The sequence below is a fragment of the Zonotrichia leucophrys genome, unplaced genomic scaffold (genome assembly GCF_028769735.1).
Source record: "Zonotrichia leucophrys gambelii isolate GWCS_2022_RI unplaced genomic scaffold, RI_Zleu_2.0 Scaffold_85_192490, whole genome shotgun sequence".
NCBI classification, from domain to species: Eukaryota; Metazoa; Chordata; class Aves; order Passeriformes; family Passerellidae; genus Zonotrichia; species Zonotrichia leucophrys.
The window spans coordinates 17,967-33,432 of NW_026992290.1; the positions used below are offsets into that span (position 1 = coordinate 17,967).

The following is a 15,466-nucleotide window of genomic DNA, read 5'->3' on the forward strand; positions in this document are numbered from 1 at the left end:
TGGGGCGTTTTAATACATTTTGGCGCTTTCTGGTGTAAAAACAAAGAGGGAATGAGAGCAAAGAGGTGTTGGAGGACCGAGCTAGAGCGGCACCGGAATAGGAAAGGAGGAGCCCGCAGGGAGGATGTGGGGAGGAACCATAGAGAAGGGGCGGAGCGCCGCCGGAAGGGGCGGGGCGCCAGCGGCGGGCGCGCGCGGCGCGGGCGGTGCGTCATCGGCGGCGACGGGCGGGGGGGGGAGGGGCGGGGCGGGGGGGGCTGAGGGGGGGAGGGGGGGGGACGTGAGGGGGGGGGGGGGGGGAGGGGTCCGGGGCAGATTTTGGGGGAAATCCGGGCGGATTTGGGCATTTGGGGCCGGCCCGGGGGGGCCGCGGGCTGTGGGAGGGGCGGGGGGGGCAGGAATGGATGGGGGGGGATGTTCGTGAGGGGATGGGGGGGGGTTGGGGGAAAACGTGAGGGGATTTGGGGTGAAATGTGGGGGTTTGGGGTGAAATGTGCGGGTTTGAGGGGTTTGGGGGGTAAATGAGGGGGTTTGGGGTGAAAGAGTCAGAATGAGGGGATTTGGGGTGAAATGAGTGAGAAATGAGGCGATTCGGATGAAATGAGGGGATTTGGGGCGCGAAGGGGGAGACGTGAGGGATTTGGGTGAAATTGGAGGTTTGGGTGAAATGTGCGGGTTTGAGGGTTTGGGGATAAATGAGGGGATTTGGGGTGAAATGAGTGAGAAATGAGGAGGTTTGGGGTGAAATGAGTGAGAAATGAGGGGCTTTGGCGTGAAATGAGTGAGAAATGAGGGGGTTTGGGGTGAAATGAGTGAGAAATGAGGGGGTTTGGGGTGAAATGAGTGAGAAATGAGGGGTTTGGGTGGAATGAGGGATTTGGGTGCGAAGGGGAGACGTGAGGGGATTTGGGGTAAAATGTGCGGGTTTGGGTGAAATGTGCGGGTTTGGGGTGAAATGTGCGGGTTTGAGGGTTTGGGGGATAAATGAGGGGTTCGGGGTGAAATGAGTGAGAAATGAGGGGTTTAGGTGAAATGAGGGGATTTGGGGCGCGAAGGGGGGAGACGTGAGGGGATTTGGGGTGAAATGTGGAGGTTTGAGGGGTTTGGGTGAGAAACGAGGGGATTTGGGTGAGGTATGAGGGGATTTTGGATGAAATGAAGGGATTTGAGGGAAAGGAGTGAGAAATGAGAGAGTTTGAGGAGAAATGAGAGGATTTGGGACAAAAAAGTGAGAAATGAGGGAACTTGGGGGAGGTATGAGGGGATTCGGGGTGAAATGAGGGGATTTGAGGGTTTTGGGTGAGAAATGAGGGAATTTGGGGTGGAAAGAGGAGAGTTGAGGTGAAATCAGGGGATTTGAGGAGAAATGAGGCAATTTGGGGTAAAGGAGTGAGAAATGAGGGGATTTTGGGTGAAATGAGGGGATTTGAGGAGTTTGGGTGAGAAATGAGGGGGTTTGGGGTAAATGAGTGAGAAACGAGAGGATTTGGGAGAGAAATTACGAGATTTGGGGTGAAATAAGGAGATTCGAGGGATTTGGGAAAGAAATGATGTGATTTGTGGAGTTTGGGGAAGAAATGGGAAGATTTGGGGTGAAACGAGGGGTTTGGGGAAGAAATGGGAGGATTTGAGGAGATTTTGGGGAAATCAGGAGTTTTTGGGGGAAGATTTGAGGGAAATCCAAAAGTTCTGAAGAGTCTCAGAGAGAATTTGGTGAAAATCTCAAGATTTGGGGGAAATCCAGAGGTTTTAGGTGGATTTGAGGGAATTCTCAGGTTTTGAGGAACCTCAGAGTAAATTTGGTGGAAATCAGGAGGTTTTGGGGGGAAAATTGGAGGTTTTGGGGGAAATTCTGAAGTTTTGAGGGAAATTCTGAAGTTTTGAGGAGTCTCAGAGGGGATTTGGGGAAAAATCAAAAGATTTTGGGGTTCCCTCTGGGATTTTGGGGCAAAATCAGGAGGTTTTCAGTGAAATTGGGAGGTTTTGGCTGAAATCAGGAGGTTTTGGGGTGAAATCGGGGGATTTGGGGCTCTCAGATGATTTTGGGGTGAAATCGGGAGGTTTTGGGGTCACTGAGGAAGCCCCGCCCCCAACGGATGAAGCCCCGCCCTCTTTCCAGGACCCTGCGCTCCCCATTGGTCCGAGCTCTGTGACGTCATCGCGGGTGGCACCAATCAGAGGTGAGGGGCGGAGTCAAACTTCCAGACTGGGACCCCCAAATTTCCTTTTTTAACCCCAAATTCCAAACTCGGATCCCAAAATTTCCATTTTTCCACCCAAATTCGGGGGTCCTTGCCCAAATTTCAACATTTTCACCCCAAAACTCTGCTTTAATTTCCTCAAAGTTCTTTTTTTTCTACCTAAATTCCATTTTTTTAACCCAAATCCCAGAGTTTCACTGCAAATTCCACTTTTTTGGCCCAAATTTTTTGAATTTCGCCCAAAATTGTGATTTTTTTTCACCTCAAATTCCAGGTTTTTACCCAAATTCCATTTTTACCCCATTTTCTGCTCCTTGCCCCCACTTTGGACCCCAAATTCAGCATTTTTCACCCCAAATTTGAATTTCTGACCCCAAATTTTGATGCTTTTCCTCCTTTTTAGGCTGAATTTTCCTCTTACAATAAACTCTTTAAAAATTGAAAAATTTAAAAATATAAATCACAATTTTTAGTAAGAATTTATTTCAATTGGTTTAACTGATTTAAATAAGTTTAAATTATTTTAACTAATCCCAAATAATTTCAAATTAATTATTTTATTTAAACTGATTTTAGTAACTTCACACTTTCAGGTAAAAGCACAATTTTTAACAGGACAAAACGTATTAAATTTTAAAACATTTGAAAATATGTAAGATTGTAATTTTTAATTCAATACAATGAACTTTGAACTGGAGGAATTTGGAAGATTTTGGTAATTTAGTCAATAACCCACAAAAAAAGTGAATTTTGAGCATTTTTATCCTCTTTTTCAGGGTTAAAATTGAATTTTTTTCGTTTGTTTTACGCTGAATTTGCACCGAAATTTCCTCCAAAATGAGAAATTGAGATTTTTTTCACCCTTTTTACCACAAATAAGGAAAATGTGGGGGAATTTTCCCCTTTCTGGGTTTAAAACCTGAATTTTGGAGGGATTTACCCAGAATTTGGTGCCAAGTTTCCTAAAAAATTTCAAATTTTAACTTTTTCCTTTCTCATATTAGTGAAAAAAAAAGAAACTTGAGGAGATTCGAGTGTTTCTTGGGAAAAATTCCTTAACTTTGTCCATTATTTCTGTTATTTTTATTAATTTGGGACAATTTAATGCCGATTTTCAACCTTAAAATCCATTTTGAGGAATTCTAGTGAAATTTTGGGATCTTTTAGTGCCATTTTGGGATCATAATTATCAATTGTGTGCTTTTTATTCCTATTTTTATCCTTTTGGGCACCTTTTAAACCTCGTTTTGGGACGATTTTATCGATTTTGGGACAATTTTATTCATTTTGTGCTCCTTTTAATCGATTTTGCGCCCATTTTATCAATTGCTATGCTTATTCTATCCATTCTTATTTTGATTTTATCCATTTTTCTGCCATTTTACCCATTTTTCTGCCATTATAATCTATTTTCGTATCGTTCAGAGCCTTTTTTGGCCATTTTTACCCATTTTGGACCCTTTTATTCCATTTTTTTTTTACTTTTTGAGGTCTCTATTCCCCCGGATCCCTCAGGGCCTTTTGGGGCCTTTTTGTGCTATTTTGGGGCATTTTCATCCCAATCTCGCCGCTTTTGTCCCCAAACCGGGATTTCCGAGAGCTTTTTTCCCCCATTTTCCCGTTCTTGCCCCATTTTCCCGTTTTTTGCCCGATTTTCCGATTTTTTTTCCCCCGATTTTCCCCTAATCCCGGGGCCGGCCCCAAACCCTGCCTCGATTTTGGCGCCGCCGCCGCCGCTCGGGGCGATGCGGCTTCACCGCGGCCAATCCATTCCATTCCCGCCGCTCCCGCCGCTTTTTTGGGCTGAAATCCGCCAGATTTGGGTTTATTTTTAAATTTTTTTTAATTTCTGATTTTATTTCCTCCCTCTGAGGGCGAAGGACCCCGCGTCCCCCTCAGCGCCACAAGATGGCGGCTCGCGGCTGCCCGCGCTCCCGCCTGCCCCGCGCGCTCCGGCAGCGCCGCGGCCACCCCTGAACCAAGGCCCCCCCCCCCCATCTCCGTGAGGGGGAGCGCTTCCGGGTGGGCGTGCGCAACGCGCCCGGCTGGCGGCCGCTCCGGCCAATCAGCGCGCGGCGCCGGCGGGGCTCAGCCAATGGGGAGCGAGGCGGAGGGGCGTGGCCGGCCGGGAAGGGGGCGTGGCCGCGCGCGCGTTGCGTTGCGCCGCGAGCCGCTCCGCGAGGGCGCCCCCGGGCTCGGCGCGCGCGCGCGGGGGGGGCACGAGCGGCGCCCCCCCCCCCCCACACCCCCCCCTCATTTACTCCTCCCCCTTTCCCATTTAAAAATTATTTAAACATTATTTTTAAAAAAAACAAAAATCGTTTCTGTGGGGAAACCCCCCCCGAATATCGGCCCGGAGCCGGGGGGGGGGCGGATTTCCCTTCCCTTTTCCCTCACGCGCTCGGCGGGACAGGTAAGGCGGGAATGGGGGGGGGGGGGGGATCGGCCCTCACGGGGGTCGTGAGGGGAGGGGGGGAGGGGAGCGGCCCTCGTGGGGGGCTCTGGGGGGGGCCGGGCTGGGTCCCAGTTTGGGCCAGTTTGGGGTCCCAGTTACCCCAGTTTGGGGTCCCAGTTAGAGCCAAATTGAGTCCCAGTACACCAAATCGGGCCCCAGTAACTCCAAATTGGGTCACCAGTTTGGGGTCCCAGTTACTCCAAATTGGGTCCCAGTTTGGGCCAAATTGGGGTCCCAGTTTGTTCTAAATGGGGGTCCCAGTTACCCCCAGTTTGGAATCCCAGTCACCCCAAATCAGGCCCCCAGTAACCCCAAATTGGGGTCCCAGTTTGGGCCAGTTTGGGGTCCCAGTTACCCCAAATTGGGGTCCCAGTTTGGGCCAGTTTGGGGTCCCAGTTACAACAAATTGGGGTCCCAGTTTGGGCCAGTTTGGAGTCCCAGTTACCCCAGTTTGGGGTCCCAGTTTGGGCCCCATTGGGGTCCCAGTTACCCCAAATTGGGGTCCCAGTTTGGGCCAGTTTGGGGTCCCAGTTAAAGCCAAATTGGGGTCTCAGTAACCCCAATTTGGGGTCCCAGTTTGGGCCAGTTTGGGGTCCCAGTTTGTTCTAAATGGGGGTCCCAGTTACCCCCAGTTTGGAATCCCAGTCACCCCAAATCAGGCCCCCAGTTACCCCAAATTGGGGTCCCAGTTTGGGCCAGTTTGGGGTCCCAGTTTGGGCCACACTGGGGTCCCAGTTACCCCAGTTTGGGGTCCCAATTCCCCCCAGTTTGGGGTCTCGGTTCCCCCAATTTGTGCTCCCAAATATCCAAATTTTGGGGTCCCATTTACCCCAAATTGGGCTCCCAGTTCCCCCAGTTTGGGGTCCCAGTTACCCTAAATTGGGGTCCCAAATACCCAAATTTTGGGCTCCCAAATACCCAAATTTTGGGGTTCCATTTGCCCCAAATTGGGCCCCAGTCCCCCCAGTTTGGGCTCCCCCAATTCCCCAGTTCCTTCCCCCCTCATTTTTGGGTTCAAACCCCCCAATTTTGGGGTCACTTTGGGCTCACTTTGGGGTCACTTTTTTCTCTCTTTACAGCCTGGAGCTCCGGAGCCCCCCCAGCCTGAGGAGAGCCCCCAAAATCCCCCAAATTCACCCCAAAAAATCCCAAATTCACCCCAAAAAATCCCAAATTCACCCCAAAACCCCCAGGACCCCCAAAACCCCAAATTCACCCCAAAACCCCCCAAATTTTCCCCCAAAAAACCCCAAATTATCCCCAAATCACCCCAAAATCCCCCTGGGACTCCCCAACCCCCCCAAAATTGGGGTTGGGGACCCCCAAATTCCCCCCAGGACCCCCCAAATCCTCCCCAAATTTCCATTTTTTGGAATTGGGGACCCCCAAATTCCCATTTTTTGGGGTCAGGACCCCCCAAAATTTCCATTTTTAGGGTTCTGGTCCCTTAAAATCCCCCCAAATTTCGGATTTTTGGGGTTGAGACCCCCAAATCTTTCCCAAATTTCAGATTTTTTGGGTCAGAACCCCCAAATCTGCCTCAAAATTTGGATTTTTGGCGTTGAAACCCCCAAATCTTTCTCAAATTTTGGATTTTTGGGTCGGAACTTCCAAACCCTCCCCAAATTTCGGATTTTTGGGCTCGTGCCCCCCAGAACTCCCCAAAATTTTTGATTTTTGGGTTCAACTCCCCCCTTAAATTCCCATTTTTTGGGGTCAGAACCCCCCAAATTTCAGATTTTCGTCCTTGTGCCCCCCGAACTCTCCTCAAATTTCACATTTTTTGTCTTTAGGACCCCCAAATTCCCATTTTTTGGCTCAGAACCCCACAAATTTCAGATTTTTGCCTTCAAACCTCCCAAATTCCCATTTTTTTGCCCCAGACCCCCCCAAATTTCACATTTTTTGGGTGAGAATTCCAAAAATTTCTGATTTCCACCCTCAGACCCTCCAAATTTCAGATTTTTGGGCTCAGAACCCCCAAATTTTTAATTTTTCCTCTCAAATCCCCCCAAATTTCAGATTTTTGAGGTCAGAACCCCCAAATTTTTGATTTTTCTCCTCTAACCCCCCGAAATTTCAGATTTTTGGGCTCAGAACCGCCAAATTCCCATTTTTTGGCCTCAAACTCCTCCCAAATTTTTGATTTTTGCCCTCTAAACCCCCCCAAAATTCAGATTTTCCCCCTTAAAGCCCCCAAATTTCCGATTTTTGCCCCCAAATTTCCGATTTTTCCCTGAAATTTCCAATTTTTGCCCCCAAATTTTCCAATTTTTGCCCCCAAATTTCCAATTTTTGCCCTGAAATTTCCGATTTTTGCCCCCAAATTTCCAATTTTTGCCCCCAAATTCCCGATTTTTCCCCCAAATTTCCGATTTTTTCCCCCAAATTTCCCACCCCCCGGAGTCCCCGCCCCCCTCCCCCGATTTGCATCCCGCAGGCCCCGCCCCCCAAGATGGCCGACCCCATCATGGACCTCTTTGACGACCCCAACCTGTTCGGCCTCGACCCCCTCCCCCCCGAGGAGCTCGTGGCCCCGCCCCCGGCCCCGCCCCCTCCCTCCTCGGCGGCCCCGCCCCCTGCCGACCCATTGGCCGAGGCCTTGGGGCTCTCGGGGGCGCTGGACCCGCCCCCAAATCTGCCCCAAAACCCCCCGGATTTGCCCCAAAATCTGCCCCAAAACCCCGCCCAGCCCGAGCCGGAAGTGCTGAGTCAGGGCAATCCCTTCATGGGCGTGTCCGCCCCGCCCCCCGCGGCCCCGCCCACCCAGGCCCCGCCCAAAATCGTCATCCTCAAAGCCCCGCCCCCCGCCGGGGCAGGGGGAGGCCCCGCCCCCGCGGCCACGCCCAATGGCGGGAAAGTCACCTTGGCCAAGGTGTTGGCCCCGCCCACCGTGCGGGCGGGGGGCGTGGCTGCGGCAGGAGGGGGCGTGGCTTCGTCAGCAGCAGGAGGCGTGGCCTCGGCGGCAGGGGGCGGGGCCAGGCAGGTGAAGCAGCTGCTGCTGCAGCCCCTGAAGGCGGCGACGTCAGCGGGGGGCGGAGTCACGGCTGGGGCCACGCCCCTGAAACACCTGGGGAGCCTGGGGCCCGCACAGGTGAGAGGGGCGGGGCCTGGGGGGCGGGGTCAGAGCTTGGGCCACGCCCCTGAAACACCTTTGGGGTGGAGTCACGGCTGGGGCGGGGCCTGGGAGTTGGGCGTGGCCAGGTGAGGTTTAACGATGTCTTCTCACTGACCCCTGACCCCTGAGTGACCCCTGACACTGACCACTCATAGTGACCGTTCACACTGGTCGTTGACCACTGAGTTACCACTGACACTGACCACTGACCACTCATAGTGACCATTCACACTGACCACTGACTAACCACTGACCAGTGTCCATCCTCACACTGACCACTTTCTGACCACTGACCGTTCACACTGACACTGACCACTGACCATTCACACTGACCATTGACTGACCAGTGTCCATCTGTCCATGTGTCCTAGGGCGAGTCCAAGCGCATCACCCTGGTGCTCCAGCAGACCCCCGGTGCCACGCCCGGCCAGCGCCACGTCGTCCTGGGCACCCTGCCCGGCAAGCTCCTCCTCCAGGGCGGGGCCGCGGCCACGCCCGGCGCCACGCCCAAGGCCGCGCCCGGCGCCGGCCCGGCCAAGGTGGTGACCATCCAGCTGCAGGTGCAGCCTCCGGCCGCGGCCGGACAGCCCGGCGCCGGACAGAAGCTGCAGCTGCTGCAGCCGGGGGCGGGGCCGGTGGGCGTGGCCCAGGTGCCGCAGGTGGTGGGCGGGGCCGGGCAGAGGCTGACGGTGCCGCTCAAGGTGGTGCTGCAGCCGCAGGTGAGTGCGGTCAGCGTGGGCGTGGCAGTGGTCAGTTGGGCTGGGGAGGGTCACTCACACCCTGGGGTGGTGGTCAGTTAAACTTGGGAGCGGTCACTCGGGCTGGGGAGGGTCACTCACACCCTGGGGTGGTGGTCAGTTAAATTTGGGAGTGGTCACTCGGGCTGGGGAGGGTCACTCACACCCTGGGGTGGTGGTCAGTTAAATTTGGGAGTGGTCAGTTGGGCTGGGGAGGGTCACTCAGACCCAGGGGTGGTGGTCAGTTAAATTTGGGAGTGGTCAGTTAAATTTGGGAGCGGTCAGTTGGGCTGGGGAGGGTCACTCACACCCAGGGGTGGTGGTCAGTTAAATTTGGGAGTGGTCAGTTAAATTTGGGAGTGGTCAGCTTGGGCGTGGGAGTGGTCAGTTGGGCCGGGGAGGGTCACTCAGACCCAGGGGTGGTGGTCAGTTAAACTTGGGAGCGGTCAGCGTCGGTGTGGCAGTGGTCACTCGGGCTGGGGAGGGTTACTCAGACCCAGGGGTGGTGGTCAGTTAAATTTGGGAGTGGTCAGTTGGGCTGGGGAGGGTCACTCAGACACAGGGGTGGTGGTCAGTTAAATTTGGGAGTGGTCAGTTAAATTTGGGAGTGGTCACTTTGGGGTGGGAGTGGTCAGTTGGGCTGGGGAGGGTCACTCAGACCCAGGGGTGGTGGTCAGTTAAATTTGGGAGTGGTCAGTTGGGCTGGGGAGGGTCACTCAGACCCAGGGGTGATGGTCAGTTAAACTTGGGAGTGGTCAGTTAAACTTGGGAGCGGTCAGTTAAATTTGGGAGTGGTCACTCAGACACAGGGGTGATGGTCAGTTAAATTTGGGAGCGGTCAGTTGGGCTGGGGAGGGTCACTCACACCCAGGGGTGGTGGTCAGTTAAATTTGGGAGTGGTCAGTTAGATTTGGGAGTGGTCAGTTAAACTTGGGAGCGGTCAGTTAAATTTGGGAGTGGTCAGTGTGGGGTTGGAGTGGTCAGTTGGGCTGGGGAGGGTCACTCAGACCCAGGGGTGATGGTCAGTTGAGTTTGGGAGTAGTGGTCACCATCTCAACGTGGTGGTCACTCAGCCATGGTCTGACTGACCACCACCCAACCATGGCCTTGCTGGTCACCGTTTCAGTGTGGTGGTCACTTAACCATGGCCTCACTGACCACAGTCCCATTGTGGTGGTCACTCAGTCATGGCCTTGTTGGTCACCATCTCAATGTGGTGGTCACTCAACCATGGCCTCATTGACCACAGTCTTATTGTGGTGGTCACTCAACCATGGTCCTGTTGGTCATCATCTCAACCTGGTGGTCACTTAGCCATGGTCTGACTGACCACCACCCAACCATGGCCTCGGTGGTCATTGTGTCATTGTGGTGGTCACTCAGCCATGGGCTTGCTGGTCACCATTTCAGTGTGGTGGTCACTTAACCATGGTCTAACTGACCACAGCTTGACCATGGCCTCACTGACCACGACCTCAACCCGGTGGTCATTCAGCCATGGTCTGACTGACCACCACCCAACCATGGCCTTGCTGGTCACCATCTCAGTGTGGTGGTCACTCAACCATGGCCTCACTGACCACGATCTCGACCTGGTGGTCACTCAGCCATGGTCTGACTGACCACCACCCAACCATGGTCCTGCTGGTCACCATCTCATTGTGATGGTCACTCAACCATGGCCATGCTGGTCACCATTTCAGTGTGGTGGTCACTTGACCATGGCCTCACTGACCACAGTCCCATTGTGGTGGTCACTCAGTCATGGCCTTGTTGGTCACCATCTCAACATGGTGGTCGCCCAACTGACCACCACCCAACCATGGCCTTGTTGGTCACTGTCTCATTGGGGTGGTCACTCAACCATGGCTTAACTGACCACGGCTTGACCATGGCCTCACTGACCACGATCTCGACCTGGTGGTCACTCAGCCATGGTCTGACTGACCACCACTCAATCATGGCCTTGCTGGTCACCATCTCAGTGTGGTGGTCACTTGACCATGGTGTCACTGACCACGGCTTGACCATGGCCTCACTGACCACGATCTTGACCTGGTGGTCACTTAGCCATGGTCTGACTGACCACCACCCAACCATGGTCCTGTTGGTCATCATCTCAATGTGGTGGTCACTCAACCATGGCCTCACTGACCACGACCTCAACCCGGTGGTCACTCCACCATGACCTCGCTGACCGCTGACCCCTGCCCTTCCCCCCCAGGCCGGCTCCTCCTCCAGCCCCACCTCCGCCGGCCTCTCGGTGGTCAAGGTGCTGAGCGGCTCCGAGATGACCACACTGACCGCTACCCCCACGCCGTCCCCCCGCGTGGCCGGAGGCGGCGCCTCGGACGAGAGCCGTCGGCTGGAGCACCAGAAGAAGCAGGAGAAGGCGAACCGGATCGTGGCCGAGGCCATCGCGCGCGCCCGCGCCCGCGGCGAGCAGAACATCCCGCGCGTGCTCAACGAGGACGAGCTGCCCAGCGTCCGGCCGGACGACGAGAGTGACCGCAAGCGCCGGCGCAAGGAGCGGCCGGCCGCCAAGGAGGAGCGGCCGCGGAGGGGCAAGGGGCAGGGCCGCAGCAAGGCCAGGGCCAAGGCCAGGTGAGGGACGGCTGGGGTGGTCATCTGGGGTTGGTGGTCATCGTGGGAGACCTTGGGCTTGGTGGTCATCAAAGTTTGGATTTGGTGGTCATCGAAGTTGGGTGGTCATCAAGGGTTGGTGGTCATCAGGGGTTGGTGGTCATCATGGTGTTGGTGGTCATCAGAGTTTGGTGGTCATCATGGGTTGGTGGTGGTCATCAAGGGTTGGTGGTCATCAAGGGTTGGTGGTCATCGTGGTGCTGGTGGTCATCGTGGTGCTGGTGGTCATCATGGTGCTGGTGGTCATCTGAGCTTGGTGGTCATCGTGGTGTTGGTGGTCATCGTGGTGCTGGTGTTCATCAAGGGTTGGTGGTCATCAGGGGTCGGTGGTCATCAAGGGTTGGTGGTCATCAAAGCTTGGCGTCCATCATGGTATTGGTGTCTATCAAGGGTTGGTGGTCATCAAGGGTTGGTGGTCATCAAAACTTGGTGTCCATCATGGTCGACCTTGGTCTTGGTGGTCATCAAAATTTGGGTTTGGTGGTCATCAAACTTTGGGCTTGGTGGTCATCATGGTGCTGGTGGTCATCAAGGGTTGGTGGTCATCAAGGGTTGGTGGTGGTCATCGTGGCGTTGGTGGTCATCAAAACTTGGTTTCCATCATGGTCAACCTTGGTCTTGGTGGTCATCAAAATTTGGGCTTGGTGGTCATCGTGGTGCTGGTGGTCATCAAGGGTTGGTGGTCATCAAGGGTTGGTGGTCATCAAGGGTTGGTGGTCATCGTGGCGTTGGTGGTCATCAAGGGTTGGTGGTCATCAAAGTTTGGGCTTGGTGGTCATCAAGGGCTGGTGGTCATCAAAGTTTGGTCTTGGTTGTCATCAAACTTTGGGGTCATCAGGGGCCGGTGGTCATCAAGGGTTGGTGGTCATCGTGGCGTTGGTGGTCATCGTGGTGCTGGTGGTCATCAAGGGTTGGTGGTCATCAAAGTTTGGTCTTGGTCGTCATCAAACTTTGGTGGTCATCAAGGGTTGGTGGTCATCATGGTGTTGGTGGTCATCAAAATTTAGTCTTGGTGGTCATCAAAGCTTGGTGGTCATCAAGGGTTGGTGGTCATCAAGGGTTGGTGGTCATCGTGGCGTTGGTGGTCATCAAAGTTTGGGGTTTATTGTGGTCAACCTTGGTCTTGGTGGTCATCAAAGCTTGGTGGGGTCAGTGTGGTCACTCAGTGGTCACTCAGGGTCATTTTAGGGATTTTTTGGCCATTTTTGGGGGGATTTTTTTGGGGATTTTTGTGTTTTTGGTCACTCAGTGGTCAGTGGTCACTGAGTGGTCACTCAGGGCCATTTTGGGCCATTTTAGGGCCATTTTTTGTGGGATTTTCTTGGGGATTTTTGTGTTTTTGGTCACTCGGTGGTCAGTGGTCACTGAGTGGTCACTCAGGGCCATTTTAGGGCCATTTTTTGTGGGATTTTCTTGGGGATTTTTTTGGGGATTTTTGTGCTTTTGGTCACTCATTGGTCAGTTGGTCACTCGGTGGTCACTCAGGGTCATTTTAGGGATTTTTTGGCCATTTTTTGTGGGATTTTTTTGGGGATTTTTGCGTTTTTGGTCACTCAGTGGTCACTCAGGGCCATTTTAGGGCCATTTTAGGGCCATTTTTGGTGGGATTTTTTTGGGGATTTTTGTGTTTTTGGTCACTCGGTGGTCACTCAGTGGTCAGTGGTCACTCTGTCCGCAGCACCATCACGCCGGTGGTCAGCAAGAAGCGCAAGCGCAACGCCAGCTCGGACAATTCGGACTCGGAGGCGCTGCCGGCGCCGTCCCCGCGCCAGGACGACGACGGCGGGGGCGGCGGAGGGGGCGGAGTCCAGGTGAGGGGGCGTGGCCACCCGGGGGGGGGCGTGGTCACCTGGATATGTGAGGTCACCTGGGTGAGGTCACCTGGGTGTGGTCACCTGGATGGGTGTGGTCAGCCGGGTGTGTGAGCTCACCGGAGGTGGGCGTGGTCACCTGGATGGGCGTGGTCACCTGGGTGTGTGAGCTCACCGGAGGTGGGCGTGGTCACCTGGATGGGCGTGGTCAGCCGGGTGTGTGAGCTCACCGGAGGTGGGCGTGGCTCACCTGAACGCTTCTCCCCAATGGCAGGTGAGGTCACCTGTCCGTCTGTCTGTCCGTGTTTGACCTGTCCACCTGTCCGTGTCCCACCTGTCTTTCTGTCCGTCCATGTCCCACCTGTCCGTCCATCTGTCCATCCATCTGTCCGTGTCCCACCTGTCCGTCTGTCTGTCCGTGTTTGACCTGTCCACCTGTCCGTGTCCCACCTGTCCGTCTGTCCGTCCGTGTCCCACCTGTCCGTCTGTCCGTGTTTTACCTGTCCACCTGTCCGTGTCCCACCTGTCCATCCGTCCGTCTGTGTCCCACCTGTCCGTCCGTCTGTCCGTGTTTTACCTGTCCACCTGTCCGTGTCCCACCTGTCCGTCTGTCCGTCCGTGTCCCACCTGTCCCTCACCTGTTGCTCCAACCTCCAGGTGAAGAGGAAGAAGCGCACCGAGGACCTGGATATGGAGATGTGTCCCACCACACTGTCCATCTGTCCATCTCTCATGTGTCCATCTGTCCATCCATGTTTTACCTGTCCATTTGTCCATCTGTCCGCAGAAGCGCCGCTCGAACCGCCAGGTGAAGAGGAAGAAGTGCACCGAGGACCTGGACACCGAACTGTGTCCCACCACACTGTCCATCTGTCCATCTGTCCATCCATGTTTTCCCTGTCCATAACTCAGTGTCCATCTGTCCATCTCTCACCTGCAGAAGCGCCGGTCCAACCGGCAGGTGAAGCGCAAGAAGTGCACCGAGGACCTGGACATGGAGCTGTGTCCCACCACACTGTCCATCTGTCCATATCTCAATCTCTCACCTGTCCATCTGTCCATAACTCAGTGTCCATCTGTCCATGTCCCCGCAGAAGCGCCGGTCCAACCGCCAGGTGAAGAGGAAGAAGTACACCGAGGACCTGGACATCAAGCTGTGTCCCACCACACTGTCCATCTGTCCATCTGTCCATCTCTCACCTGTCCATCTGTCCATAACTCAGTGTCCATCTGTCCGCAGAAGCGCCGCTCCAACCGCCAGGTGAAGCGCAAGAAGTGCACCAAGGACCTGGACATCAAGCTGTGTCCCACCACACTGTCCATCTGTCCATCCATGTTTTACCTGTCCATCTCTCACTTGTCCACCTGTCCATCTGTCCATCTCTCACTGTCCATCTGTCTGCAGAAGCGCCGCTCGAACCGGCAGGTGAAGAGGAAGAAGTGCACCGAGGACCTGGACATCAAGCTGTGTCCCACCACACTGTCCATCTGTCCATATCTCAGTGTCCATCTGTCCATCTGTCCATCTGTCCATCTCTCACCTGTCCATCTGTCCATCTGTCCGCAGAAGCGCCGGTCCAACCGGCAGGTGAAGAGGAAGAAGTGCACCGAGGACCTGGACATCAAGCTGTGTCCCACCACACTGTCCATCTGTCCATCTGTCCATAATTCATGTGTCCATCTGTCCATCCATGTTTTCCCTGTCCATAACTCAGTGTCCATCTGTCCATCTGTCCGCAGAAGCGCCGCTCCAACCGCCAGGTGAAGCGCAAGAAGTACACCGAGGACCTGGACATCAAGCTGTGTCCCACCACACTGTCCATCTGTCCATCTGTCCATCTGTCCATCCATGTTTTACCTGTCCATAACTCACGTGTCCATGTGTCCATCTGTCCATAACTCAGTGTCCATCTGTCCATCTCTCACCTGCAGAAGCGCCGCTCGAACCGGCAGGTGAAGCGCAAGAAGTACACCGAGGACCTGGACATCAAGCTGTGTCCCACCACACTGTCCATGTTTAACCTGTCCATCTGTCCATCCATGTCTCACATGTCCATTTGTCCATCTGTCCATAACTCAGTGTCCATCTGTCCGCAGAAGCGCCGGTCCAACCGCCAGGTGAAGAGGAAGAAGTGCACCGAGGACCTGGACATCAAGCTGTGTCCCACCACACTGTCCATCTGTCCATCCATGTTTTACCTGTCCATAACTCAGTGTCCATTTGTCCATCTGTCCATAACTCAGTGTCCATCTCTCACCTGCAGAAGCGCCGCTCGAACCGCCAGGTGAAGCGCAAGAAGTACACGAGGACCTGGATATGGAGATGTGTCCCACCACACTGTCCATCTGTCCATCTGTCCATCTCTCACGTGTCCATCTGTCCATCTCTCACCTGTCCATCTGTCCATCTGTCCGCAGAAGCGCCGCTCCAACCGCCAGGTGAAGCGGAAGAAGTACACCGAGGACCTGGACATCAAGCTGTGTCCCACCACACTGTCCAT

The 15,466-nt window shown here is 54.3% G+C and overlaps 1 protein-coding gene and 1 long non-coding RNA gene across 2 annotated transcripts in view; both read left to right on the forward strand.

The window, feature by feature from the left end:
* The first annotated feature begins 755 nt into the window (after positions 1-755).
* On the forward strand, positions 756-6,927 carry LOC135460673 (uncharacterized). Its single transcript, XR_010443274.1, has 3 exons — positions 756-834; positions 1,028-2,180; positions 5,736-6,927. It is a non-coding gene; the product is annotated as an uncharacterized LOC135460673 (long non-coding RNA).
* Positions 6,928-7,047: 120 nt separating this feature from the next.
* The window catches only part of CHD8 (chromodomain helicase DNA binding protein 8), a 61,790-nt gene continuing 53,371 nt past the window's right edge, over positions 7,048-15,466 (forward strand). Inside the window, exons 1-4 of the mRNA XM_064737577.1 lie at positions 7,048-7,750; positions 8,146-8,493; positions 10,736-11,115; positions 12,833-12,965. Of these exons, the coding sequence (XP_064593647.1) occupies positions 7,112-7,750; positions 8,146-8,493; positions 10,736-11,115; positions 12,833-12,965 (1,500 nt within the window). The 5' untranslated portion in view covers positions 7,048-7,111. The remainder of the gene's footprint in view (positions 7,751-8,145; positions 8,494-10,735; positions 11,116-12,832; positions 12,966-15,466) is intronic.